This window comes from Coturnix japonica, chromosome Z, assembly GCF_054131305.1.
Source record: "Coturnix japonica strain WE chromosome Z, WE-NBRP24, whole genome shotgun sequence".
NCBI lineage: Eukaryota > Metazoa > Chordata > Aves > Galliformes > Phasianidae > Coturnix > Coturnix japonica.
Window position 1 is genome coordinate 30604018 of NC_140702.1, and position 26464 is coordinate 30630481.

A 26464-nucleotide genomic window follows, 5' to 3' on the forward strand; every position below is an offset into this window, starting at 1 on the left:
TGTTGGGCCTGTGTCAAGCTACTGAGACTGCTGATTTATGGCACAAACTGGGAGGTGCCTCAAGTAGATTAAAATAATTGTTCTTTTCCACTATACTAAGTATTTAAAAAGAATACATCAAACACATTTCATCACTGTTTTTTGGCAGGTGGGGAGAGGCTGATTGGGTCGGAACTTAACATTTGTGTTTCATGGACTGACTATAAGCAAATGCATTGTAGGAATGTGTTTTCACAAGATGCATTTAGTCCATTTCATAGCTAATTATCAGAACTAGTACTCCCATTTTATTTTTTAAGTGAGTGAAAAACCTTTTTTGTCTGCATCAAGTAAAATTAGTCAAAAATATTTTTTGTTAGCATCACTGAAACAATTTTTGTCTTTTTTTCTCTTTTTTTCATTTTCAAGAACTTTATGTCAACTCCATCAAAGCCTTTGCATGAATAGGAGTACAGCAACTGGCTACATCATAAGCAAACATGTAATTCACTCTTTTGCTGTTAAGAAACACAGCAGCATTATTAAGAAACATTATTTTCATCCAGTGAAATCAGGAAGTAAATCGATTTCTTCATTAACAGAAAAAGCATTAGAAAATATGATCTCTGCTAGCAAGGAATCAATTAGTCAGACCAGCAAGGACTTCACGGGAGAAATCTTCAAAAGAACACTCTGGAGGCGTAACCAATAGTATATTCATATATGTCTTTCTTCAGATAAGAAGTGAATGCTAGAAACTCTGGTCTTAATTTTACATTTACAGAAGAAGACGTCTCATTGTTTGTCCTCAGAGGACTTGAGGACATGCTTTCAGCTGGACAGAAACAATGAAAGAACCTCGGCAACAGCAGTAACATTCAGGTTTCCAAGTATGTACCATTTTCAAAATGCGACTCATGTTCCTATGATACATCTGAAAATTTTATACATTAATTTATTAAGTAGTCTCAAAGCTTATTTTATCATCTTCCATATTTTGGGATTGTTTTGTTCAGCCTGGGATCATAATAATAATAAATATAGGAAACATATCTGTAACCACAGATGTAGCTGTACAATGCCTTACCAAGCCTTCACATATTCATTATTTCACCTAGCTACCTCTTATGTGCAGTGAATTTCCTTTAAGTTCACACCAGTATCCATCAAATTAAGATCTAATACATACTGGACTGCTATCCGTATATTTTACTAAAGGCACTTTGTGAATACATAGGTTTAGATTTTAAGAGAAGATGGACTTAGGAGGTCCGTTTTTTAAAAATAGAACAGAAAAGTTTACAAAATCAGAGACATTACTTGGAAAATTCCATGGTTGTTGTGATTCTGAGTCATGTTTTTTTGGTTAGGGATAAAACCAATTTAGAATGATATGGCTCATGCTTTAGAAATTTTGTTTTTGCTCTCAACAGATGGACCATATGGAAAAATGTGAACTTGCTACTGAGGCAGAAATATGAAGAGCAAGTACCATATTTCAAGCATTCTGTTTCCACAGGCATGTTCTGAGGGAAGATTTATTTTCTCAGAACAATGAAGGCAATGTGCACTGGATAGATAGTTATTTTAATTAACACTGGAATACTGGAATTAAAAGTAGACATCTGTATTTTCAATGAAACAGGAAGAGAACCATATTTCATCTCTTCAGTTTCCCAGTACTCCCACCTTCAAATACTCACACTTTCATTTCTTATATAGCAGCATTGCATCCTGTTTCTCTACACAACATAAAGTTTCAGTTCTGGCAATTATAAGAAAGCAGAGCAAAATATCAGGATAAGAATGCTATTCCACTGTTTTACTATAAATGAGATTAACCCCTTCTGATTTTACAGCTCTGATGCCTTTTCCAAATAGGCCTTGGGCCACCCAGAGAGAGGCACATCTGCCAAATTTAGGATTCGCCTTTTCTTTCAACTCCAAACCCAGAATTAAAGGTTATTTCTTGTCTACAAGAGGGAGAAAATTCCCACTCCACTGAAATGCCTCTGAGACAGTACATTAAAAAAATTAGCCAATCACAGAACAAATACAAACATATCTGAATATGTATTAGGAGGAAAATCAACAAACCAAAAAACTTTCTCAAACAACTGAAAACTGTATAGCTCTGAAACTGTCAAGATAATGCTAATCAGCAGCAAATCTGGTAGCTTCTGAGCTCTGCTGCCCTGGATTTTCATGAGTAGTGTTAAGACAGAAAGTAGAAATAAGCACATAGGATCTGGTACACACCCAGAATAGCCACATCATACTGCTCATCTTGTTCTGTTGATGTAACATGATCAAGAGTACATCAACACAACTTTTTTTTTCTCTCTGCTATTCAGCCCACCAGAGCCAGTAACTGTTCCACATTCACTTTAGCTAAAAACAATTCTAAAATCAATGAAATATTCATCACTTTCAGCAATGGTGCAATCTGTGAAACCCAAAACAAAACAAAGCTCATAAAGTCCAGAAAACATCAATCTATAAAACAAAACTTACATGTGAAGCAAACATCGTGGATTATTAATATTTTTTGAATTAACAACAGTGCCATGCAACCTATGCCTTTCTCACCTAATGAAAGCATCACAGACCTTCTGCTAAGTCAGCCATCAGAACCTTCTTTCCAAGTACTGACATTTGATTTTTAGTCATAGATGTCTGAAGTTCAATGCAGTTACAGCAGACAACAGATTCCACTGAAAGCTGTCTCCTGTCTGTCTGAAAAGCTGCAATATCTTCACAAAAGTGCCCACTTTCCAGTCAGTCCTGATAGACTCTAAGGTATTAAATGCTGATTTCTCTCTGAGTTCAGAGAGAAGAAACTTGCTAAGACTGATTTGTCTCCAGAAGTAAATACTACATGATGTGCTACCAGGCAGGAAGTGTACTCCAGCGCTGTATTTCTCACTAGAATCTTTCCAAATAAATGGATCACAGCATCAGCCTGCACAGTGCAGACCAGGCCTTGAGAAGAAATGAACAAGCGCATACAGCTTATGTTCCTAACTCCTTGATCAAAATCCTCACATGAAGTAGTAACCTCCGCAAACTGCCATAGTGCTCTTTTCTTTTTATGCACTTAACACAACGTGAAAACTCCAATTGAGAATACATTCTCGTCAGAAAATGTTCAGCTATTAAAGCACACAGTAAACACAGACCACCTTTTTCCTGTAGAAACAGCACTTATCCAATGCAGTTATCAATAAACATTTTTTGACTTTGTAGTGTATTTAGTTTACAGCATCTTTTCTTTATATCTAACATACAGCTTAAATTGTGCTAGTTCATGCCATCAGTAAGGCTTTCTGTGCCCTTTAACCCATGGGAAGATTACTTGGTTAGCCTTTCACATGCCTCACATCCAGATGCTTAGAATGAATAAATACCTCATGCTGCAAGTCTAAGAGAAGAAATTTTTCAGGTGCACCATTAAAGAAAAAGCATTTATAGAACCTGATGGCTCCACCAAAATATGCAAACAGGATTTCTTACCTGCATAGGTATCGTGGAGGATTTGGGAGGTCTTTAACCATGTAACACTCTCCCCCATTTACACAGAAGGCTTTCTGCTTTATGTCACATTTTGTGAGATGACTTGTCCCAGTTGTAGATGTGGAAGTGGCTGGAAAAGAAGAGAGAGAAAATACAGATCAGAACACCTTAAACTTTCCTACTGTCTGGTAAGTGTATTTGTATGTGAGGGAAGAAGAAAGTCCAGGGAGGATATGACATGTCAGTGAACTCTCTTATCTACTGTCTCCAAAAGTATTTGATACCATCTTTTGCTGATTAACACAAATTAGGGTTCAAATGCACACCTCAGGGAGGTATCCCATGCCCAGCCTATGTTTTACTCTAAATACTGCCAAAAAGGGGTAGGAATACTTCTAGCATGGATGCTGGTCATTTCCCAGATCAGAAGCCACACCACTGAAGGGTTATGTGATCTGTGGCAAATCATTCAGGTTTGACTGACTTCACTTGATTCATCATTTAGTGGTAAGGCTATCTCCATGGCCCACAGAAAGACCTTCACCTCATCCTCCCAGCAGGTGGGATGAACACCCCCTATTATTGTGTCTGTCTCTCCACAATGACTGCAAAGCTTTAGCCTTGAGAATTTTCCCTAATTTTTAAATGGCTAAAACTAACTGATGTCTCTGTCTGCCAGCAATTAAAGGTGGAGGTGATTTCTATATGGTCTTTGTTTATCTGGGTCTAGACTTAAGAAATTAAGAATTTTTCTCACAATGTTAAGCAAATCCCAGTACATTTATTTATGAAATACTGCTTCTGCCCTGAGGTGAAATGTCAGTTTCGTCTACTGACTGATTCCACTGGAGTTGACTAGAAAGCTGCAAATGCCTACAACAAAAGCTGTGTGATAGTCAAAGCATTGCTACACAAAAACACCCAAGGGGCATGTTTATACTACATGATGCATGACTTTCTACCATTTGCCTCACACACAGAATCCAAAGAAAACATGCTTTTAGTAGATAAGCTATTAGCAAACACCACTTACACATGTTGAGTTATTTCTGAGAATAAGGATGAAGTAGTCCCTGTCACATTTGTTTTTCATGCATTTCCCATTATCTTCAAGGAAACTGCATTTTTAGAACTCAGCACTTGGGAGTGCAGGCCAGTGTGGCTGGCACCATTTCTTGAATGGTTTAGCTATCTTGTTTCAATGGGATATGAGTTTCTGATATATTTGAATTCCTCCCTATCGTTCCATCAAAATCCTGTCTGTCTGTACAGACATTGCCTCTCATGCTTTTTCTCTACTCTGCCATCCATCACCAGTATGCCAGTCTCTTTTAATGTTTTCTATAATGACCTGTTCGTATGGGGTGTTTAACAGGCTGACAGGGTTCCAAAAAGAGCTCTTGCAAAACTCAGGCTCCCCCTGCTTTTAACCACTGCACCCACCCACTGGGTCATATCTCACTAGATCCTCATCTAGATTAAGACCTCTAAGTGCCAACAAAATGCAAGCATGAAGTACTGATTCCTCAGAATAACACATTCCTTTCTCCTGGCTCCTCGAAGCATGATGTATAACCTCTCAGACCAGGATAAATTTATACCTTGTCTACAAGCAGGAAAAGGGGTCATGTTTTGAAAGTAGTCTGATACTCTTTCAACTAGCCTGGGTTGAAAAGGACTTTGCACCCAGTGTTGATAAAAGGCTGGTCAATACACTGACATCAGCTCAGCAGTGAAGGGTCGTCTATGCCTATGGGTTGACCACATCCTTGACACAAATCTCAGAATGGGTAATGTATCTTGTGGAGAAGCCTTTCCTTCTTCATAGGCTTTGGAGAAGCCTAGATTAGCTGAAGAGGAGATGTCTGACATGACAGGATGTGGCATAACATGACCACAGGTATGATGAAACCTGAGTGAGTGAATTCTGTCTGTGTAATAAGAAACACGAGCTGCAATAGGTAAACACACTTTTAAGCTTATCCCTACTCACAGCACATGCACAACTATGTATGTTTTTTCATTTCATTAGGAGACTAGAGAGACAAACACTCTGAGCATGTCCTTGAACTTGGAAAGCTAATGCATTGATTTGGGAAGAAAAAAAACCAATACTGTCTGCACTGTTTCTGCCAAAAACCCATATTGCTATGCTGCTGGCTAATGGAATGTTTTAAATTGAATTATGAGGGTAGATATAGCAGCAAGTGGGCTTGTAGCTATCTATAATTGTTTTCACTGTCTTGCTTACAGCTTTTCTTTAAGCAGAAGTTCAATCAACTTCAGATCACTGTGGAGTTTCAAAGTAACAGTTATTTCCCAGCTGATGTCAGTGAGCTTGGGATAGCAGCAATTGCTCTGTACTGATTACAAGAGATGGGAATAATCTGCAACTCTCAGAAAATCCCATGATACAAAGGCTTTACACGTATTTGTGAGGAGTGCCTTTGCCCTTCAGTTTTGGCTTCACATGTTCAAAATTGTCGTATAAATCTTGCACAATAATTTTCTTTGCATTACTGATCCACTAGCACTATAGTCCCAATCTGCCTGAGCTTTGTAACTGCATGGGATGAGGGGAGGAAAGAAGTCCCCAGTGAGAGTTAATTCAAGTATTAGTTTTTCTTTGCAAAGGATGCATAGTTTTCATGGCATAAAGCCAGTATTCAGTGTATGCACTGTAACTCTATTTTGCAAATTAAACAAGAAACACTAACTGTGGTTTTGGGTTTCACTGAAATCCACATAACGGAAGAAATGTAGTGTTTGGGAGCAGGTGTTCAGAGCCCATTTCATACAGCCCATAACTAGTCCTAAAACACTGCATTTCCATAGTTCTGTAGCAGACAAGGGATGTATATTGGGAATGACCTGCAGGGGTGAGGTAAAGCACAGCTGCAGACTACGTATCTTTGTGCTGTTCCTTATCCACCTAGCCAAAATTCATACCTCCTTTCTCTTCTGTAATGCTTCCTTCAGCTATGCAAGTAAAAACTAGCAAAGCTGGTATGTTCTGCTGCTCTGTACCAAACCCCTAACATACACTGAAAGGATAAATTGAATGCTATAGTTATATTTGAAAATATCATGCATAAGAAAACATCTAAAAACCAGCGCATTCTGTCTGTCTCTCTCTCTCTCTCTCTCTCTCTTTTTTCCCCATAAATGCAGAAATGTCATATTAGAAAAGCAACTGCAGGCGGTTTGAATAAAGTCTCTCCTAATACAAATATTCACATGACAGTGAAGAATGATGAGATCTGCTTCCACCTAAGAGAACTGTCCAAAGATTTTAAGAAAAAGAGAAGCAGCTACAGCATCTTTTAAAAAGTACTCTCTGAAACATGAACTACTGCTGTACAACTAACTGAGGATTATTTTACATCAGGCAGACATCACCACACAGTTCTTAGCTTACCTGGGAGATCTCTCACCCGTTTCTGTCCCGAAACAGATAACTGCATTCTCTTTCTCTATCTTGCTTTCCAAAGACCCCCTCTGAAATACAGTGGCTACAGCAGTGGACTCCCAGGCAAGGAGTCCTAAAGAATCTCTGAGTGCAGACTGAGAGGAAACAGCTTTGCAACCTAAACAGAATAGAATCCATACCTCTTTGAACTGAATTCCTGCAAAGCTGGTGTAAAATCAGAGGTCACATTCAAAGCCCCGCAAGGTGACAGATGAGATGCTTATGACTAAAGGTAGACAAAGTCAAGTACCATCTGCAGACAAAGGAAGATTTGCCATACTCACTGGAAGGCCACATATAAATGTGCCACCTCAGTGGACTACAGACAGAGGCCCTTCCAGTCTCATTTTATGAACAAAAAAATTGCAGATTACCAGGCAGGAATTCAACACACTCCTGCTTGTTCTTGTTTGCTGAAACTAAGGGTAGAGCAAAGCCTACTTGTAGTTCACACCAATGAAAGACGAAAGAGGTAAGAAGGAAGGGTAAGAAAGAATGCACACAGAGTTTGCAAGCTAGCATGAGGATGACAGAATGTGTGACCCCTTAAGAAAGGCAGCTTTACTAATCCACATTCTCTCACTTGAAGCTCACTCATTCCTTTAAAAGCACTATCCAATTCCCCCTTGACTTGCTGATGGGCAGTTTAAAAATGTCCAGCCCTGATCTGCAGGGCAGATTGATTTCCCATGTAACCTTGGTTGTAGCACTTAATCCCTCTGTGCCTCACCTTTTCTACTTTTCTTCCCACTGAGGACAAGGCCTCTTCAACTCACTCCAGCACCCTTGATGAGCTTGACTTGCAAAATGCAGGGAGGTATTGGCATCTGCAGAAAAGCTCTGCCTTTCTGTACTGCATCGAATGAGGAAAACTGCTGGTTCCAGCATAATGTATGTAGCAAAAAGTACATAGGTGCCTTCAAGGAGGACAGAGACCAAAAACTGAGAACAGTGGAAAACTGGCTTCTGTCTGAATAGAGAACTTTTTTACCATGTGAGCAGATGGTTGTGTTAGTTGTTTTATGTTGATCCTCTGGTTCCAGGCCTGGAGCTGCACACATGTAGCTCGGAACATACCAAAGGGTAAGAAAATCACCAACACTCATGAAAGAAACTGAGGAAAAAAAAATCCAAATTCTATCGGAGTCATTTCTGGTCCATTTCATAAGGCTGCTCAGAATTTTGCACATTGCTTTGGTGATGTAATATATTGGCTGTAGTAAACTGTCTGTTGAACCCAGTTGTAAGCTTTATTAGCCTCAGTCCTCAGAAACAACATGCACTAAAACAGATTCCTGGGACCTTCACATGAGATCATTCAAGAAGCCTGCTGCTTTGCCAGAAGCTGGAACTGAGCACTTACAAGTTAGAGGAATTACTCTCTGGGCTTCAGGCAATGCTTTCTTACTCCAGCACTATCTCTGTAAAGATCAGAACCAGCAAGAAGGAAACAGGAAATTGCTGGGTCTGCAAGACAGAAACTTCAGGAAAGGTTGAGAGCATATAAACTCTTGCTGAACCACAGCAGTATGTCCTTCTTCTCCCTATGAGTCCTGAAGCGGATTCGGCAGTGGCTTCCCCTCATGAATCCAAGCTTAGCAAAGCAAAGCCAAAAAAAAAAAAAAAAAAAAAAAAAAAAGCCACACACACAAAAAAAACAAGCCAGAAAAACAAAAGGCAGACACTTATTTCACTGCACCAGATCACTTCCTCCCTGATAGGCCAGCAGACTGACCTAGCTGGCAGGCGTGTGACGGTAAGACCTGCACAGCGTCTGGCTCACCACAGAGGGTCGAGAGGTGACACATGCACACATGCTAAAGACGGCCTGACAAGCAAAATTCTTTGCTTCATGTAATGTTGAGATGGGATAAAAGATGGGCAGAGACACACACAGCTCACAAGCTGTCTGTGAGGTAACACAAGCACTGAGTGGGATGCAAGTTTGTTCCTCCTAGTAAGTGCATGAACACACTATTCTTTTTTTTTTTTTTTTTTTTTTGGAGAAAGGAAGAGAATGTGGACTGTGTAAGAGGACTAGGGTGCAAAGAGAGATCCAGTTAAAACTGGGCTCCCAGACAAAGTGTGCTTTTCCACTACCATGAACGATGTCAACTTTCACCTTTGGGCAATGTGATAAGTGTCTGTAGGAGGTCTGGAAGGGCCTGCGGAAAATATTCCACATCCAGGGAAGGCAGACATGAGTGGCAAAACAGGAGGCAGTGACAGGCCAGGGGGCACTGAGAGGAAAATGTGTGTGTGTGTTGGGAAGGGGCAACATGAAATGGAAAGAGGATGCAGAGGAAATGTGCACGGAAGGAACCAATGCAGGAAAAACAGGCCTAAAACCAAGAATGCTGAACTGACAGACAGATAGGGGGAATCTTCGCCGCTGGGGGACCCTCGAAGATTCCTGAAAATGCCAGGAATGGGCGAGAGGGTCTGAAAACTTACAGACCTTAGATTAAGGGAGATGGCAGATAAGGGACTGCATGCAGCTGTCACAATAACATACTTCATCCTATGTGGTGGCCTTTGTTGTGCAGGAGAACATCCCACAGTGAAGAAAAGCCTGGGTGGCCAACTAACCATAGAAAAATAGTCCTGGCTCATGTTGGTTGAGAGGTTGAACCTTGCTCTTCTCCATGGTCTCTGTGCAGCAAGGTTAGATATGTAACATATTTGGCTGGAAATTCAGGACAGCTTCATGAACATCCTCAGGCATGCAGTGCCTGTCCTGTGCCTCACACTGAGACCCTGTTTGTAAGTGGTACAAGGGAAACAAATGCAAGTACACTCTCACATATTAATTTGTCAACGCTTGCATCATCCATGACAGCAGTAATTTCTAGAAAATCAAATGATCCCATGAAAATGCTATGAGTTTGGAGCAATATTTCTCCTCTCTTATGAGGTAGAAATGTTCACCTGTGAGATCAGGCAAGGTGCAAAACTGAGCTGGTAAAGGTAAGGCTGGCACCTCTCCTTCCCAAATAAGCAGACTGCTTCATACATCATGAGGAATAAGATACAGAGGTACTGACCTAATACAGAGCCTGGTAGGAAAATGAACTGGACTTTAACTAGTTAATTAGGGAATCTGGGCTCTTTTCTGAAGTCTCAAATGCTATTCACAGTAGTGACATTCATATCAAGATATGAAGAACGTCATTTCTGCTTCGGCCATACAACTGTACACTGCTTTTAACTAAAGAAGATTTTTATTAAAAAATAAATAAATGAAGAACTCCAAAAAAAAAAACCATAAGGACAGACACAAAAACTATCATGATTATTAAGACAGATCACTCTCCTTCAAGGAACTGTGCAGGAATCCTTAAGCTGTACTTGGGCCTGCCAGCTGTCCAGATCTAACTGCAGGTTTTGCATGGCCTTGAAATTTCCCTTCTCTGGCCAACATCATTTCTTGCATATCATCCATGGAGTTCACTAATGCTACAAATTACATTCAGTCACTAGAACAAAAGATATAACTCTCATTAGTTAGTTCAAGTTGCAGAGCTGGCTTCTGGCTACTGGCAGTTACTGTGTCAGAAGACCGTGTTACAGGTTTTGCCTGTCACCCTGAAGTTTGTCCTAGTAAGTATGTAGCAATAACATCTTAGAATCATAGAATCTCTCAGGTTGGAAAAGACCTTAAAGATCATGGAGTCCAACCACAACCTTAACCATACTACCCTAACTCCAACACCCCTGTGCTAAATTCTGTCCCTGAGCACCACATCCAAATGGCTCTTAAACACATCCAGGGATGGTGTTTCAACCACCTCCCTCAGGAGCCTATTCGAGTGTTTAACAGCCCTTTCTGTACAGAAGTGTTCCCGGATATCCAACCTAAACTTACCCTGGTGAAAATGGAGGCCATTTCCCCTCTTCCTGTCACCTGTCACCAGTGATAAGAGACCAACCTCGCTCTTGCACCTTTCAGGTATTGGAAGAGAGCAATAAAGGTCTGCCCTCAGCCTCCTTTACCCCAGTATAAACAGCCTCGGTTCCTTTAGTTGCTCCTCACATGGCATATTCTCCAAGCTTGTCACAAGCCTTGTTGCCCTATTTCCTTATAACACTGAGTACTGAAATATTTAAATCCCATTATAACATGGTTACTCAAAATCTGTTCTTGCTCCTCTTTTCTCTATAAAGATTTTTCTTATTAATTCCAAGTGGTACAATTATACCTCCGCAGATAAGTGCACTGCCTCCCCACTTCTCAGCCCTATCTGCTCACAGAAAAGCAGGGACTGTAAAGACTATTCAGCAGCTTATGAAAAGAATCCAGCAAGCTTTCAAGCACAAATGATATTTCATACAAAGTCAATTTAATAATCCTATATTGCCAGGAACCCTACTTCCGAAAAGTATTTCAGCAAGAACTTATTTAAATTGAGCGTGTATGCCCAAATTAATGAAAGCACTCAAGGGCCTGCTTAATTTAAAGTCACATCATCTTTTTCTTGATGTTTTTAAAAAGTTTGATTGGAAAACAATGGATTTCAGCACCATGCCTTAAGTGTTCAGGTTAAAAGGAAAAAACTGTCCACTAAAATGTCTGAGGCTGAACAGGTCTGCAAAAGGGATCTGTGTCTTCAGCCTATGCAGAAAGTCCAATCCAAATGTCTGGGCAGGAATTAATCTGTCTTCTGCTGCATACTTCGAAGAGAAAAACATTTACTGGTTTACTATTCCTTCTTCAGTGGCCCTTCACTTCACAGTGTATATGATAACTCTGAGGAGTCTCTTTAACCAGCTCTCTTTAATCCATAGCTGGATAGCAGGATTGCAGAATAGCAAGGATCGGCCAACAGCTTTTGATGTATACTCTTTGAAATACAGATTGGAGAAGAAATATACCTCCATTTCTGAGTAAAGATATGGTAAAGGCAACTTCTCTCAGAAAACACAAAAGATTTCTCAGGGGTTGGTAAGTATCTCTTAGACATCTATAATAAGAAAGCATTACTAGAAATCCACTAGTCCAATAGGCCAGGCAAGTACTGGGAGATAAGTATGAACAAGAACATTTATCACAGACACTCTCCTTCTTAATGCACTGAAGCTTTAATGTATTTGTCGGATTACTTTGATATTTGTATTCCAGCAGAGATTTCCAAGGCCTCAGATTTTTTTTTTAAGGTGCTTTACAATTCAAAACAAGTTCTGAGATAGAATCAGCAACCATTCCATTTGAAAAAGGTGTGAGAAGCTGTTAGAGCTGGTGGGTCTCTTATGCAGGCTCTGCTGGAGGAGTCAGCTTCCTGGTCTGTGACAGAGTTACTCACTGTGACCAGGAGAAAAATCTTCTGTGGGTGGTGTGCAAGCAAATTTTCACTCTGCTATCCGCCAACACAGTCATGGGACTGCCTTTTCTGAAAAACATACACTTGACATTTTCCTGCTTGGAATTTCTCTCTCCAGAGGACAGTGGTAGAGAGCAATATTAACAGGTGCTTTGCTTACAGGGAGATCCTTTAGACTCTGCAAGTAGGGTACTTTTGTAGCAGACTGTCAAAGCACTTGAGATTCCTATTAAAGAAAGTGCTTTCTACAGCAGAGGAAACTAGTTCCATACTGGAAGTATGAAACTGTGAAACTAGCCTGAAATAAATTTGGAATTTATTTATTTATTTATTTTCTTAACTGCAGGCTGTAGGTCAGAGTGGGACTAACTCCAATTGACTTCAAAGGATGGCACAGAGTGTTAGGAGCCACAGCATTAGTGGACACTTAACTCAGTGCATCCCCAGTATAACCTGCTTGTAATTACTGCCACCTCTGCCCAAGACCTCTCTGAATGGCTGTGGATGCAGGCTAGCTCACAAGCACAGTAATGGTCCAGAAGACAGTGCTTAGGCAGGATCTCCATCAATATCTAGCTTTCAGGACAGCTCAGCTATTTCCAGCAACACTACCTTTCAGTTTTCATAGAATCATAGAATAGTTTGAGTTGGAAGGAACACTTAAAGGCCATTTAATCCAACTTCTCTGCAATGAAAAGGGAAACCTACAGCTACACTAGATGCTCAGAGCCCCACCCAGCCTAACTTTGCAGATCTCTAGAAGGGGGGAGGAAAGGGAGCATCCATCACCTCTCTGGGCAACCTGTGCCAGTACCTCATAGAGCATAATCACAGACTCATATAATCATATATTCACCAAGGTTGGAAATGACCTCTAAGATCATCCAGTCCAACTGACCACCTATCTTGAGGGAGATCGCATGGCATGTGGCAGGGAATCAGCCCTAGGCAGCATGGATTCATGAAAGGCAGGTCCTGCTTCAGTTCCCCAGAGGTCCTCAGCACCCTTTTAAAAAAAAGTCTTGGAGGCAGGTACTGAATTATTGTTGTGTCACATTGCACAAGTCCTATCTGACAAAGTATGAGAATTAGTGTTTTCTCATGAGCCTCTCCATCTGCAATGAGAGGTGCGCAGCACTTCACCTTGGGCTCACTGGCTAAGTGCCATGGCAAAACCACAGATTAGTGCAAAATCATTGGGTGCTGCTCTTAATATCTGCTATCAGCTCAGTCTTACAGAAATAAACAGCAGAGTATTTGTTGTGGTAGGGAGGGCTGCCTTCCATCTATCAACAGCACTGGTTTATCTGGCACTGTCTTTTATTTACCTGCTAACCTTATTTTATTCATCTGCTATTTCTTCACTAAAGCTATATGTTAATGTGATGATATAATGGCTGTCATTTAATTGGTACCTGTTCTCAAGAAATGTCATAGAGGACTATGAAATAAACATGTGATTGTGTCAGACAGTTTTGAAATGTTTATGAAAATGTTGTTGTTGTTTTTTTTTCACTTTAAAAGAAGTACACTAAAACAAGCATAATGTTATTTTTCTACACACTAAGAAAGTCTGGTATGAAAAAATACAACATGCAGAAAAATAAAATGTGTTCATGTTGAGACTAAATGGCACATTTCCTCCAGCAGTTAATTTCTACAGTCTGGTTATAAATCTGTCAAAAATCAGATTTATAATGAAATGCTATCAGATTGCTGTGCTAATGGAGTCACTGGCATACTCATGTATTTGTGCAGACACAGACCTACAAAAGGAATGGATCTGTAGGAATGAGAAAAAGTTCAGGTCCCTGAGTGGGAGTCTCCCTCTTTGCAAGAGGCAATGTCAGATTGAAGAACTTGCAGTCCAGATGGACATCTTACTTTAAGCAGAAAGCCAACTTCTTTGTTTCATTAAGAGAGGATATGTTGCAATACTGCACATATATTCACTTATTGTCCTTCTAGTCATATAAGGAAAAAAATCTGACCAAAAAAAATCTTCCCCCGTTGAAGCATGACATTTCTCTTTTCAATGTAAATAATTCTCTTGCTATGCCAGTGCCATCTTTGGTCCTCACTCTTCAGCTAAGAAGGGGTTCTCTGTTGGTATCAATTGTTTCTATTATTGTAAACAAAGCCCAGGTGCTATTGCCTACTAATGTCAAGGAGAACACTAGCCAGAAATGCAGAGAGTTCACGGGACATAGAAAGGTCAAGAAGTTACATAGAGGTGATGATACCAGAAAACATCAGGGATACCAAAGAACATGGATAAATTCTGCATCTTGGCAATGCAAATGTTCTTCAGGATGCTTCATAAAAGAGAAATTGCTACGTAAAGCCCTCCTTGCCTGCCCCGTCTGTGGAAACTGCCTTCCATGGTCCCACAGAAGAGATCCCAAGGGCTGCCCCCATCATATTGTTAGTCCAATAGCAAAGCATCTCAGCCAAAAAAATTAACAAAGTCCAAATGACAACCAAGAGACTTGAAGAGAATTCTACACCCTAGCCTGATGAAGCTAGATGTGGATTCCACCTAGTAGAACGTGTTTCATACTCCATGTTTTTTGGGCAGATGTGTCAGTCTTTTCCACTTTTGATCTGAACTGAGGAACAAAGACAAATTCCTGAAGGTCTCCAGAACAAGACAATCATCTAGTACAAAACAGTGAAAGTTATCAAGTGCTTAAGGTAAAAGCATTAGGTAAATATTTGACAGTAGCTGTATGAGAGCTCTTCTGAATATAAGGAAGATGTAGGCTTAGCATTTATTTTGAGATGTTGACCCACTGCATGAGCCAAAGCAAGAAGAATCATGGGTTGTAGCATTCAAGAGCCCTGAGTCAAGCCCTCGGAATCCCAAGATAAATTTAGAAAGAGATCAGCAGAATGTAAAACATTCTGCTCATATATTCTCTCAGTGTTTTTTGTTGGTTTCCTGATTTCCAGCCTTTGAGCCTATCTAGTATTTCAGACTAAGACGTTAGGCTTTCTCCTTTTCCTTTCATGTGAAAGCTAAAATGTAGCTTGAAGAAAGAAACAAAATGCTGTAGGGATTATGCTAACATTGCACGCTCATAGCACTGCAATAGCATTTTATTGGAGTCTGAGAAATGGCGCAATCTGCTGCAAAAACTGCCTTTAAGTATGGTTTTCATAGGATCCTCAGCTGCTGTACCCAGAGTGATATGCAAGGAGCAAATTACCCACGGGAAGTGGTGAGGATTTCACAAACAACTCATTTTTCCAGTCCAAGGTATTTTTAGACTATATTGAGCCTTTCCAAGGACCAAAGCCATTGGCTTATTTTCTCTGGGGCATGTAAAGGAGTCAAGTGCCAACCTGGCATTTACAGGCCTCGTGGCTGTAGCCTCATGGCTATGACTCTGTGGTAAGTGCCCCTGACATACCAGCTCCCTGTGCCACAAATGCTGATGGCACAAGCTCATCCCTCTGCCCTCCCCACAGTCTCCCCTGCCCATTTGCATCACTGCACCTTCAGTAAGGTCCATAGGATGGGGGCTCATGAAGGCAAGATATTAAAAGCAATTCTAGCTTAAGCCCATCCTGTGTAAGTGCCACCAGGATGCATTTCCTTAATGGAAAATATTTCAAGGTCAATGCAGACAAGACAGTATTTGAGTATCTCAGGGCAAAACAGAGTGATTTTCACTTTCTTTGAGGTATTCTGTTACAGCCAAGCAAAGCTGACTTAGTATCTTTTTCATCTTCCCTGTTCAATCAGAAGCTCATGTCAGCTGTCTGCTTTATTTAACCTTGGTCAATGGGACAATAAAAAACCTGAATGGCAAATACTGCTGTGGCAGTTGTATTTGGTTTGGAGAGTACACTAATTAACACCCTCAGTTTACCCAACACAGATTGCTTCATTCCACCAAAACCTTCACTTTTCTTTACCTGAAGTCACAATGTCATAGTATTAATGACTCAAAGAGAATCCATCAATGAAATATTCAAGGAGTTTGACTTAAAACTGATGAAATGGAAGTCTTGGCTTGGTAGTATGTCAGTGGTGGGCTCAGTTATAGTGTCTGAGCAATCTTTTACTCTCACAGCACTGTAGCAATTGACCCTGTGTGCCATTAATTTCCATAGCCTTTATGAAACTCACCGAGTAGGATGAAATTGCATTTTACTGTGCAAGGAGTCTGCTTTGAGAGAAAAGGGCAAACGGGCCAGGAGGATTTATCTGCCACAGTCACTTATGACTTGATTGAAATGAGAAGGTGATCCCACTGAGAAACAGAGAGTGGGTCATTCTTCACACTGACATTTTTTGCATGATTTATCTGGTTTTATTTACATGCACCAACGAAGAGGGTTTCTTTGAGCACCGTCTTCTACTAATGTTCCTAAGGCTTAGAGCAGTTATTTGAATTAAACTGTTTGAGACCACCCAAAAGGAAATGAATGAAGTCAAGCACTGACAAAAATCTTCCTTCTTAGACAGGGATGCAAGCAAAGATTATGTAATCAGTCTAGCTTAACACATGCACATTTGAGGAAAAATATTCTGAATCAATATATGGTAGTTCTGATTAAAGAACTGACTTAAGGCAAAATGATGTCATGGATAATAAAATCAAATGAAGTCTAATGTGAAATATATTTGCTTATCTTCTGACAGGAAGGCTTTCTTTCTTGCTTTGGTTTGTTGGATTAGTGAAGTCTTTCAGAAATGTGATGCAGAAAAGGACTCCTCCTTCATTAATGATGCTGATCCGAATAAATTTGAGTATCAAAGAGATATCCAGATAATGTTGTAAAAAATAAAATGATTTTTTTTCATATATTTTACAAAACTCTAAGTTCAAAGAGCCTGATGATCACATTAAACAATTTCGTGCTTCCAAAAGCATGAAGAATATTTTACATTTTCAAAGTTTTACTATTTCCCCAAAATGAGTAAAGAAAACCAAAGAGAATACTTCAAGAAGACAGTAGACATCAGTCAATATGAATATGTACTATTTTAAGGATTTGAAAGGAACTGGGAAAAAAAAAAAAAAAAAGATAGTTCTACATTTAGAATATATTTATTTCACTGGAAAATAATTTGAATTCTATCAGTCACAGTTGAATTTTGCTCTAAACTGTGATAAAATACACTACACAAAAGTCAGTTAATAAGGAGAAAAAAAAATGCTTTGAACTGAATAATTATCAGAATAGATAAGGTTTGTTTTCAAAAAATACAGCTCTTGTGTGGTGCGAGTCCATCCGTGTCTATCAGAGTACTGCAATATATGCTGTTGGTGACATGGGTTCTTATTAGGGGATAGCAAAAGTAAGCATGTGTGAAAAGTAATGATATTTATTTTTCAAGAAATTGTACTGAAAATGCTTTCTGATTTTACCCATTTTGTGCTCAGTTGGGATAGCCTCAAAGTGGTTCCTCTACAATAAAATGAATAGATAAATAAAATATATAAGCATGTTGGTAAATAAACTGCTGGTTTTGCGTGGACCAGTTCAAGACCTCCTGAGTCATCCTGCTCTTCGGACAGGCTGGGCTAATGATCCATGAAAGGTGCCCTAAAGTAGGGACTCTGAGAATGGAAGTACCCAAAAAACCTCAGAAGTTTCTTTCTAAAATGTGAGTTTAAATGCCACAGTGTGAGGTCTTAGTGCAATTTATCCCGAGTCTGTCTTCTTGTAACTGAGATCAGTGTTTGGCCTCAAGTCAATAGCAGACACATTTTATAAATGAGTGAGAACAGGATGCCATTCATTACCTTCCATCTTTCACACATATTCTGGTGGAGTGTGTCACATCAGAGAAATAAATGGAAGAGGTTATCGCTTTGAGATAAAAATGGGAAAAAACAAGTTTCAGGGATTTCGTCTTTAGCTTTATAATAGTCTGCAATTTGTCATCTATACTGTTTCTAGAGGCTGAAAAAGAATTACGGCTGCCTAAAATGATGCTTCTCTTGACTCCTACAGAGCAGAAGTCTGAGCCTGGCTCTCACTGTTGTAGCAGTGTACCTATAGAGTGCAATATTTATCCCTTTCTGTATTCAGATTTCTTTGGTCCTCCCCGCAAACAGCTCATTCTAGACTGTGCCAAACCAGCAGCCCTGTCTGAGCCTTCCTTTCTCAGTATCTTCCTTCCCTTGCATCCTCCCCATAGCCCGCAATTTCAGTTTTTCTGCCCACCCTGGTTTACATCACTGTCCCTGTAGGACATAAGGGCAGCAGGGATGATGTGGGGCTCCAGCAGCACTAGACTTGGATGAACGCAGCCCTGCTGTTCCACACACAAGTTCTGTGCTTGGCAGGAGCTCACTTGCTGGGCTGGAGGAGGTGTGGATGCATAAAACTTTCCTTTGAACAATATGAACAGGGCTGTCCTCTAGCCTTATCTCTGGGCACACGTTTTTCTGGAGGGCAGGAGAAGTCTAATCTGGTTGAGTAATGGAGGCTCGGGGGTTTTTACACAGGAGCAAGTTTGACACAGTAACCAGAGACATCAATAATTGCATCACCTGCATTTTCTGGTGCGCCTGGCTCCCCTTCTAGATTGCTCTCAATAGACAGGTCTATTATATTTTGATGCTGAATGGTGATAAATAAAGGGTCACAAAGGGAAGCCTCAGCTTAGCTGCTTAGTCCAATAAGAAGTCTTTTAGAGTGTTTTTTTAAGTCAGTCATCCATTTTGCTGGGGCTTCTATCATCCATCTATCTATCTATCTATCTATCTATCTATCTATCTATCTATCTATCTATCTATCTATCTATCTATCTATCTATCTATCTATCATCATCTATCCATCATCTATCTATCTATCTATCTATCTATCTATCTATCTATCTATCTATCTATCTATCTATCTATCTATCTATCTATCTATCTATATCTATCCATCTATCTATTTTAATATAGAAGTCTTTGTTTTGCACTGAAACTTGGAGATTCAGTTTACTTGTGGGTTTCCTTTCCAACATCCCTGGATGTTCAGTGGAGTCAATGAGGAGCAGGGGATAGGAGTATTGTGAGAGGAAGCTACCAATAATTAAAGGGCAAGAAAAGTGAGACAACTGTCAAAATTAAATCACCAGCCAAAGTAGCCTATCCCTATCCCTATCCCTATCCCTATCCCTATCCCTATCCCTATCCCTATCCCTATCCCTATCCCTATCCCTATCCCTATCCCTATCCCTATCCCTATCCGTATCCCTAATCCTAACCCTAACACTATAACCAGTCAAAGAATTAAGGAATGTGAAGTAAGAAATCTACTTTTTCAGTTTGTTAAATAATAATGATAATTAAACTTTGGGCTTCAACACTGTACAAAACTGTAGACCAGACAGTGGGTACTTCCACCATCTCTTGAGTGCCTTGAAAAACTGCCTAGAGTCACACCTCAGTGAGCAGCTCAGGGCTGCTGGTCTTGCTGCTTTCGGTGATGAAATGCAGTTTGCAGGGCTGCAGCAGTTTCATCACTACTATCTTTCCAGCTGCAGAACTTTTCTGCATTTGTAAATATACCAGACTAGCTTTGAAGGTCTTTGCAAATCACTTTTCCTCCTTTAAAGAGTTATAAATTTACTTGGGGCAGTGTCATTTCTGCAGCCACTGGGCTCATGGAAGAGACACACCATCAGCCAGGGTCAGGTATCCTTTATTTTTCAAAAAGATGACACAGATGTAAGCATTAACCTTACATTCTTTTCTATGTAAGTTTTTCAGGAGGCCATATCTTTTCTTTTGCAAACATTTTGCTGGAATACAGTAACAGTAATCCCCAGAGCAAACAAGCACGTATTCAGATGATTGTCTATCCTGATCATCTTAGAGAAGGCAAGATTTAAAACAGTGACGGCAGAATAATCAAGTGAAATTTTGCATTTGGTCACATGCTTTCTGGTCTGTGACAGGAAGCAGGGAGTGTATGGTAACTTAAATACTTGAAGAAATTATTTGCTCATGGAACTATGTATAGAACATACTTATTCATGTAATGAAGAAAGAGTAAGCAGAAGACACATCTCTGCCCATTTACAGCATGTCTGTAATTCTGTGTGTGTATATATATATATATATATATATATATATATATATAAAATTTCCTAAGGAGCATGTTCAGCCATTAATCTTACAACCAATATATAAAACAGACTGCACTGCAGTGGTGTAAGCACTTCTGTTCTGAAGGGTCATCAAGCCCTGAAGAGGAAAAGTCATACTCAGGGAAGACAAACATGCATACGGATCCCACGATTTACAGATCCTCAGATCCTTTGTGTATGATTGTTATTTTTGTCCCTTGGAGCACTTAAACTAAAGCGTTTGGTCCATTGCCTACTTCCAGGTGGACATTTAACCATGTGAAATCACACATCACATGCAATTCCCAATTCCCTGCCCATAAATCCAGATCAATCTCATCATTCTTTAGAATCAGCCGACTATCATGCACACACAAACACACACACACACAAACAACCACACACACACACACACACAAAGTATGGCACAATTTCAAATGTGATGCAAATTTTCCAGAATTTTGCATTGCACCTAAATGTTTTTGTACCTAAATATTTATTCCATTAAGCCATGTTGTCATATTATACATTTTTCACAGGTGCTGAGTATGAACAGCTTTCACCAAAGTCAGAGGGACTGGCAGGCGCTTGTTGCCTTTGTTTAATTAATCCACTGCAAAGTTTTCAGACTTCCATTCACAACAAAGATAAGAGCATTTCTTGTTGCAGTAGGGGGAGGCAGAAGCATTCAGGGAAGCGTCTGAGATTTATGAGATGTGGAAATCTGATGGCAAGTTTCCAAAGGTTTTGAGGCCCTGACGCTTAGCTGTGGGGCTGACAGGTTTTGTGTAACTGAGCTGATCAGTGAATTCAGACAAATGAACATTTGGGCATTCAACTGCAATAAATGAATCTACCCTGATCTTTGTGGAATAAAAGTTGTACTAGCTTAACAGCTCTTGCTTTTTCTCTCTCTTTTCCTTCTGATTTCCATGCAGCTCACTGAGGTGATTCTAAAGATGTTTCTTTTTTTTGCAGCTACAGCACATCCCAACGCTGGAATGTTAAGAGAAAGGAGCCTTTTCTAAGGTTCCCATGAGGATGCAGAGGCTTTATGCTGTGATAGCTGTCAGAGTTCCTTCTTCCAACTTGTTAACAGGCTCACAAAAAGCCCTCCTTATGACCGCATGTACTTAATTTTGATTAGACCAAATCTGGGCCTAATCTCCTCTACTGCAGCGAACATTGGGTCACAAGCTGCCTTTGAAAATACTGGATTCTGAAGGGAAGGAAGAAATTTTCCTGCCACGTGCAACAGATGTGATACTGCTAGATTCAGATGAGAAAGTGGATGAGACAAACTCATTCCTCTGGGGCAGCAGCAGGAGCAGATGAAGTTACATCCTTCCTCTACTTGCCTTCCCATTATCATATGCCTCTGTGGAGTTGCCCTAAAAGTGCTGAACAAGTGTGGTGGAGGCTATGGTGGAAGGGAAGCTCAAAGAGGGCATATGCCAATTCGTCCACACACAGAGAGCATCCAGTGCTGGCCCCAGGCCCGTGGGGAGGGAATCATATTTATGACAAAGCTTTAGAGCCTTTCTCCCCCTGCTCATATGGGAGCTCCCTTTCCTGGCCATGGGTACCTCTGCATGCAGTGCTAAGGCATTTCATGAGCAGCAAAGGGGAAAGGACAACAGTTCCTATATGGATGATGGGAGACACAGCTGGGACCTGCTTGTAGGATGCTGTACACAGAAATTCCCATGTGCAAGCACCTGATGCTGCCTTTTGGAAGGTGGGTCAACAGACAGAGCAGCAGTGGTTAGCTTATGAAAAAGGGGCCATATAGCAAAGATGGATTAATGGCATCCTGTTGTGCTCGCCACAACCCTCTGAAATCCAACTCCAGGTATGCCTCCACCAGCTGCAAGAAGTTCTGAAACCATCTGCATTCACTGTTAAAATGCCGGCTGATAAGGCTGAATAAACACAAGCTCTTCTGCCCAGGAAATCAACTTTTCAGACCTGTTATAATGGACTTCTAAGAGAAAAAAAAAATAAAAAAAATCTTATTGAAGGATTTCAGGGTCTTCAGGTTGTCTCAGTTGTCCCGCATAAAACACATGAAAGATAGCAAGCTGTTTAACTTCAATTGGGAAGAAGCCCAGAGCCCAGAGCCCTGGATGTCTCTGAGCTACCCAGTCCTGCCATGCAGAAAGAGAGGCAAAAATAACCAGAATCCAAAAGTTTATTGACTCAACTGTCTTTTGCTCCTGACATGACAACAAACGTGATTCAGCTGCAAGAAGCCATCAGCTCATATATAGCAGAACATCACTGTGTTGCCTAGGGAGAACACAGGCAGAGTCATATCAGCCATCGTAGAACAGAGTGCCAGCGGGGCAACTAAAAGTTCTCAGATTATCAATCCTAAAACACTGAAGCAAAGCAGTGCCTGTGGGATATCTAACCCATTATTTGTTTCATTCTTCCTAGCTTCTGAATATCTGAAACTTAAGGAAGTTAAAAACCTGGGGCTGAGGCAGGGAGAGAGGAATGGGAGAAGACATAGGCTGTGGGTGTTAACCATGCTGTGCATACAGCGTCTAACTGAGCGGCACAAAAGTGGATTGAATGCTCTCCTAATTCTCAGGCTGCCAGAGGCAGAAGCTGTCACAGTCAGCTTACAGAGGTATCTATGCCATTACTGGCTTTTTTACAAGAGTACAGAAGAACTGGAAGTATACAGATTCATATAAAGGGAAAATACAGATACCTATAAAAGGAAAAATTCCTGAAAGGACCAATGAACTTCAAGGCCATGAGCAAGATGGCCATAAATCACAAATATATGTCAGAATTGCACCGGAGGTGCCATTTGTTCCACCGTGTTTCACTTTGCTTTGACTCTCTATCTCAGAAAACTGGATTCTGTCTGTTAGAAGGTTTTCCGTGTCATGTTTAATTTGTCCTTCTTACACTCTCTACTTTACTTTTTGAGACCATACATTCCACATGTTAATAAGGCACGCTGGAAGTTTTCTCCTCTGATCTGACAAATCATTTGAAAAACAGAAGCAAGAGGAGCACAATATTTAAAAGAAAAAAAAAAAAAAAGGGAAAAAAAAAAAAAAAGGCTATCTCTTTTTACAGCACCCAAAATGGCCTATTTGATATCAGCTACAGACAATCCAGCTAAGTAAACAGTGAACAGAGTAAAAAATAATATTAAAGTGCTCAAAAACTTGAAATGCCTGAAGATAGGCTGCAACAAATGGGCAAGAATGCCTCATTTTTATGTTGTCAACACTTATTAGTATCTGGAGAAACAGTGAGCATTTCTCATTCAAATCCACCTGTAAAGAGTCAGGTTTCAAGCTTTAACATCTTGCCTGTTTCATTTTTTAGAATGAAAGTCTAGTTGCATCTGTTCCTGTCCCGGACCCACACTGTTGGGATCAAACCCACTCATTGTTATCAGTATGGGGCCAGGCTGTAATCATCCAGAGAGACTTGTATTTCCTGAGAAGATGACAAGCATGATGGGAGTAGAGTACAGTAATGGAAAGCACAGTCCTTTTTGGAGCACAGTTTGTGACACAGGCATAATCAGCCTCCAGAGCTGTGGTGTTACAGTCGCTCCCACCCCAGCTGGGGCTGTTCTCCTTGCTAACCTGGAGCCCAGGGTACCCAGGGCTGCTCTCTGGGTGTCAAGGGATGTTCATTAGTAGTAACACAACCCCTTCAACCTGGAGCACTGAGCATCTGGGTCTCACTGCTCCCCCCAGCCCACTTTCTGCACCATTACTTCAGTAAAGCACCTGCAGGAAGGAAGGTTGGAAATAGAAGAAGGCATGTTAGTGAGGTCTGACCGTCATGTGGCAGCAGAAATGGAGAGTGTCCCTGGAAGAGAACTGCCATTATTACCCACCCCTGCAATTTCCTCTCCTGCTCAGTGGGCTGCCCTACCACCTTCAGAAGAGCCTCTGCTCTGCAAGTGCTAATAAATAAGGTACCAGATGGAGCTAGGAGGTCCTCCTGCCTGTATGCTGTGAGACTGAAGGTGAAAAAGGTCTGCACTATTGTGGTGCATTTCTGTCTGTCTGGAAGTGTCTGGCTGGTTTCCATTGGAAAGCTGCCATTTTTGCCTTGTGATGCTGTTGAGTGGCCTGAAGGACCCCAGTGTGCTTGGTTTCTGATAACCACATAGGTTAGCCAGAGACTCCATCCGCTCCTCAGCTAAAACGTTTCCTTCTGCTGACCTGTCTCATCTGCATTGTTTCCTGGACTGAGTGAGAGAAATCTCTCTCTTCAGCTATGGGCTTTGGCCTATATTCTTGTTTTGGTAAAGAATTCAAAGCTGGACAGATATTGCTGCTTGTGCCATTACCACAGAAATATTTCCAAGAAGAAAAAACAATAGTTTCCCCTGAGCAATTCCCAGGCTTTCATGTCAATTGCATGCACAGAAAACTATTTCAGCAGAGCATCATTTTGATTTCAACCTAATGATTTCCTGTGGCAACAACATCCACTGCTCAACTACTTGCTGTATAAAACAAGATTGCTTTTGATCAGCTTTTTAGCCCATCAAGCAGTGTGACTGAGCCTCTGTATCAGTGTAAAAAGGGAGTAGAATCTCCTGCTGACCTTCTCAAGTCCATTTTTAACATCACACTCTTCCAATTATATCCCCCCAAATCCTTCAGCTCCAATCTCACTTAGGATAAACACGGAGAGCTTTTCCAAGCTGTCTGCTGATCTTTCAACTCTTTGCTGGATCCTTGTCTACTTCAGCTATTCCATTCACAAAATGAAGCAGCAGGCAGCACTCCATCCAAAATGCATCACCAATTTATATGAAGGCATCACAACATTTTCCCTGTAGCTTCCCCATTCTGATTCATACATTTCCATATACACTGGGGTCCTTGAGCACAACAGGGTATGCAGAGGAGCTCCTAATTTGGATTTGAAAACAAAACAGAAAATACTCAACTGCAACCGTGCTGAGGTACAAGTAGAATAAGCTATTCCTATTTCAGAAATACTTACAAAAAAATGTAGACTCACCCCAAAGGGACTTAGAATCTAAATTGACTGGACCAAATTGAAGTTCAGAAGCAAGGATAGATAGAGGGACAGTAGCAGAGGCAGGGAAAATGTTTGTGAGTCCTGAACAAAGGCAAAGACTGTGGAAGAGCAGCATGGCTCTGGCTCTCTCTGTGGGAAACAGACAGTTGGGCTGGTTACATCTCTGTCCTGTGTCAGCTCAGACAGGCTAACATAATGGAAAGGGAACCGACACAGAGGCTGTTTTTTACATCCAGCCTACCTTTTTCACAGTCCCCTAAGAGAATCTTTTCTTCCTTTTTTTTTTTTTTTCTTTTTTCTTTTTCTTTTTCCTTTTCCTTTTCCTTTTCCCTTTTCTTTTTCTTTTTTTTTCTTTATTTTTCCCTGAATTTTGTGTTACTTGCCAGTTTTGTTCAATGTGAGTCATGAGAAATAGTTCAATTCCAAAGCTCTTCTCTAACAGATCTGCACAAATACTGTCACCCATGAGACGCTGAAACTTTGACTGACCTACTTGTGGCCAAAGTTTAACTTTCAACAAGGAAATAAGCAATGCCTTTGATCCAAAAGTTTCAAGGAGAAAAACAGGAGAAAACAAAGATAAAAGCAAGCTAGTTATCACTGAAAGACATAATAGACTCCACAATGTATTTTTTCAGTGTAGAAGGAAAGGATTAAATGGGAAACTCTTAACTTGTGTTCCTCATTCCAGAAGTCTCAGGGGTTCCTTGAGCCTTATGGATGGTCTGGGTTACAAATTGGTATCTGTCTTGCTCTTTGTTGTTTGTTTGTCATTTTCTTATTGGCATCTCTAGCCTCAGAACAGCCACTTGTTAGGAAACTATTGTAGATGTGTTAACAAACTTTCTTACTTGAAGTGACAGCTCCCCAGGAATCTGACTCATGTCATATATGATACTAAAGTGAAAAAGAGATCCTTGATTTCTTCCCTCCCACATTTCCAACATTGATTTTCTAATCTGTTTCCATCCATGCCTCATTCAGAATAGAACATTTCCAGTACTGATAACATCCTCTATCTAGCTTTGCCTTCAGAAAGCAGAAGTTGAACAAAACAGAAGAAAATTA

The 26464-nt window shown here is 40.5% G+C and overlaps 1 protein-coding gene across 12 annotated transcripts in view; it reads right to left on the bottom strand.

Moving 5' to 3' along the window:
• The window catches only part of NRG1 (neuregulin 1), a 170371-nt gene that overhangs the window by 24343 nt on the left and 119564 nt on the right, over positions 1-26464 (bottom strand). For all 12 annotated transcript variants that reach the window (XM_085528921.1, XM_085528920.1, XM_085528919.1 and 9 more), the window contains one exon: positions 3493-3622. In XM_085528921.1, coding sequence (XP_085385047.1) covers positions 3493-3622 — 130 coding nt within the window. The remainder of the gene's footprint in view (positions 1-3492; positions 3623-26464) is intronic.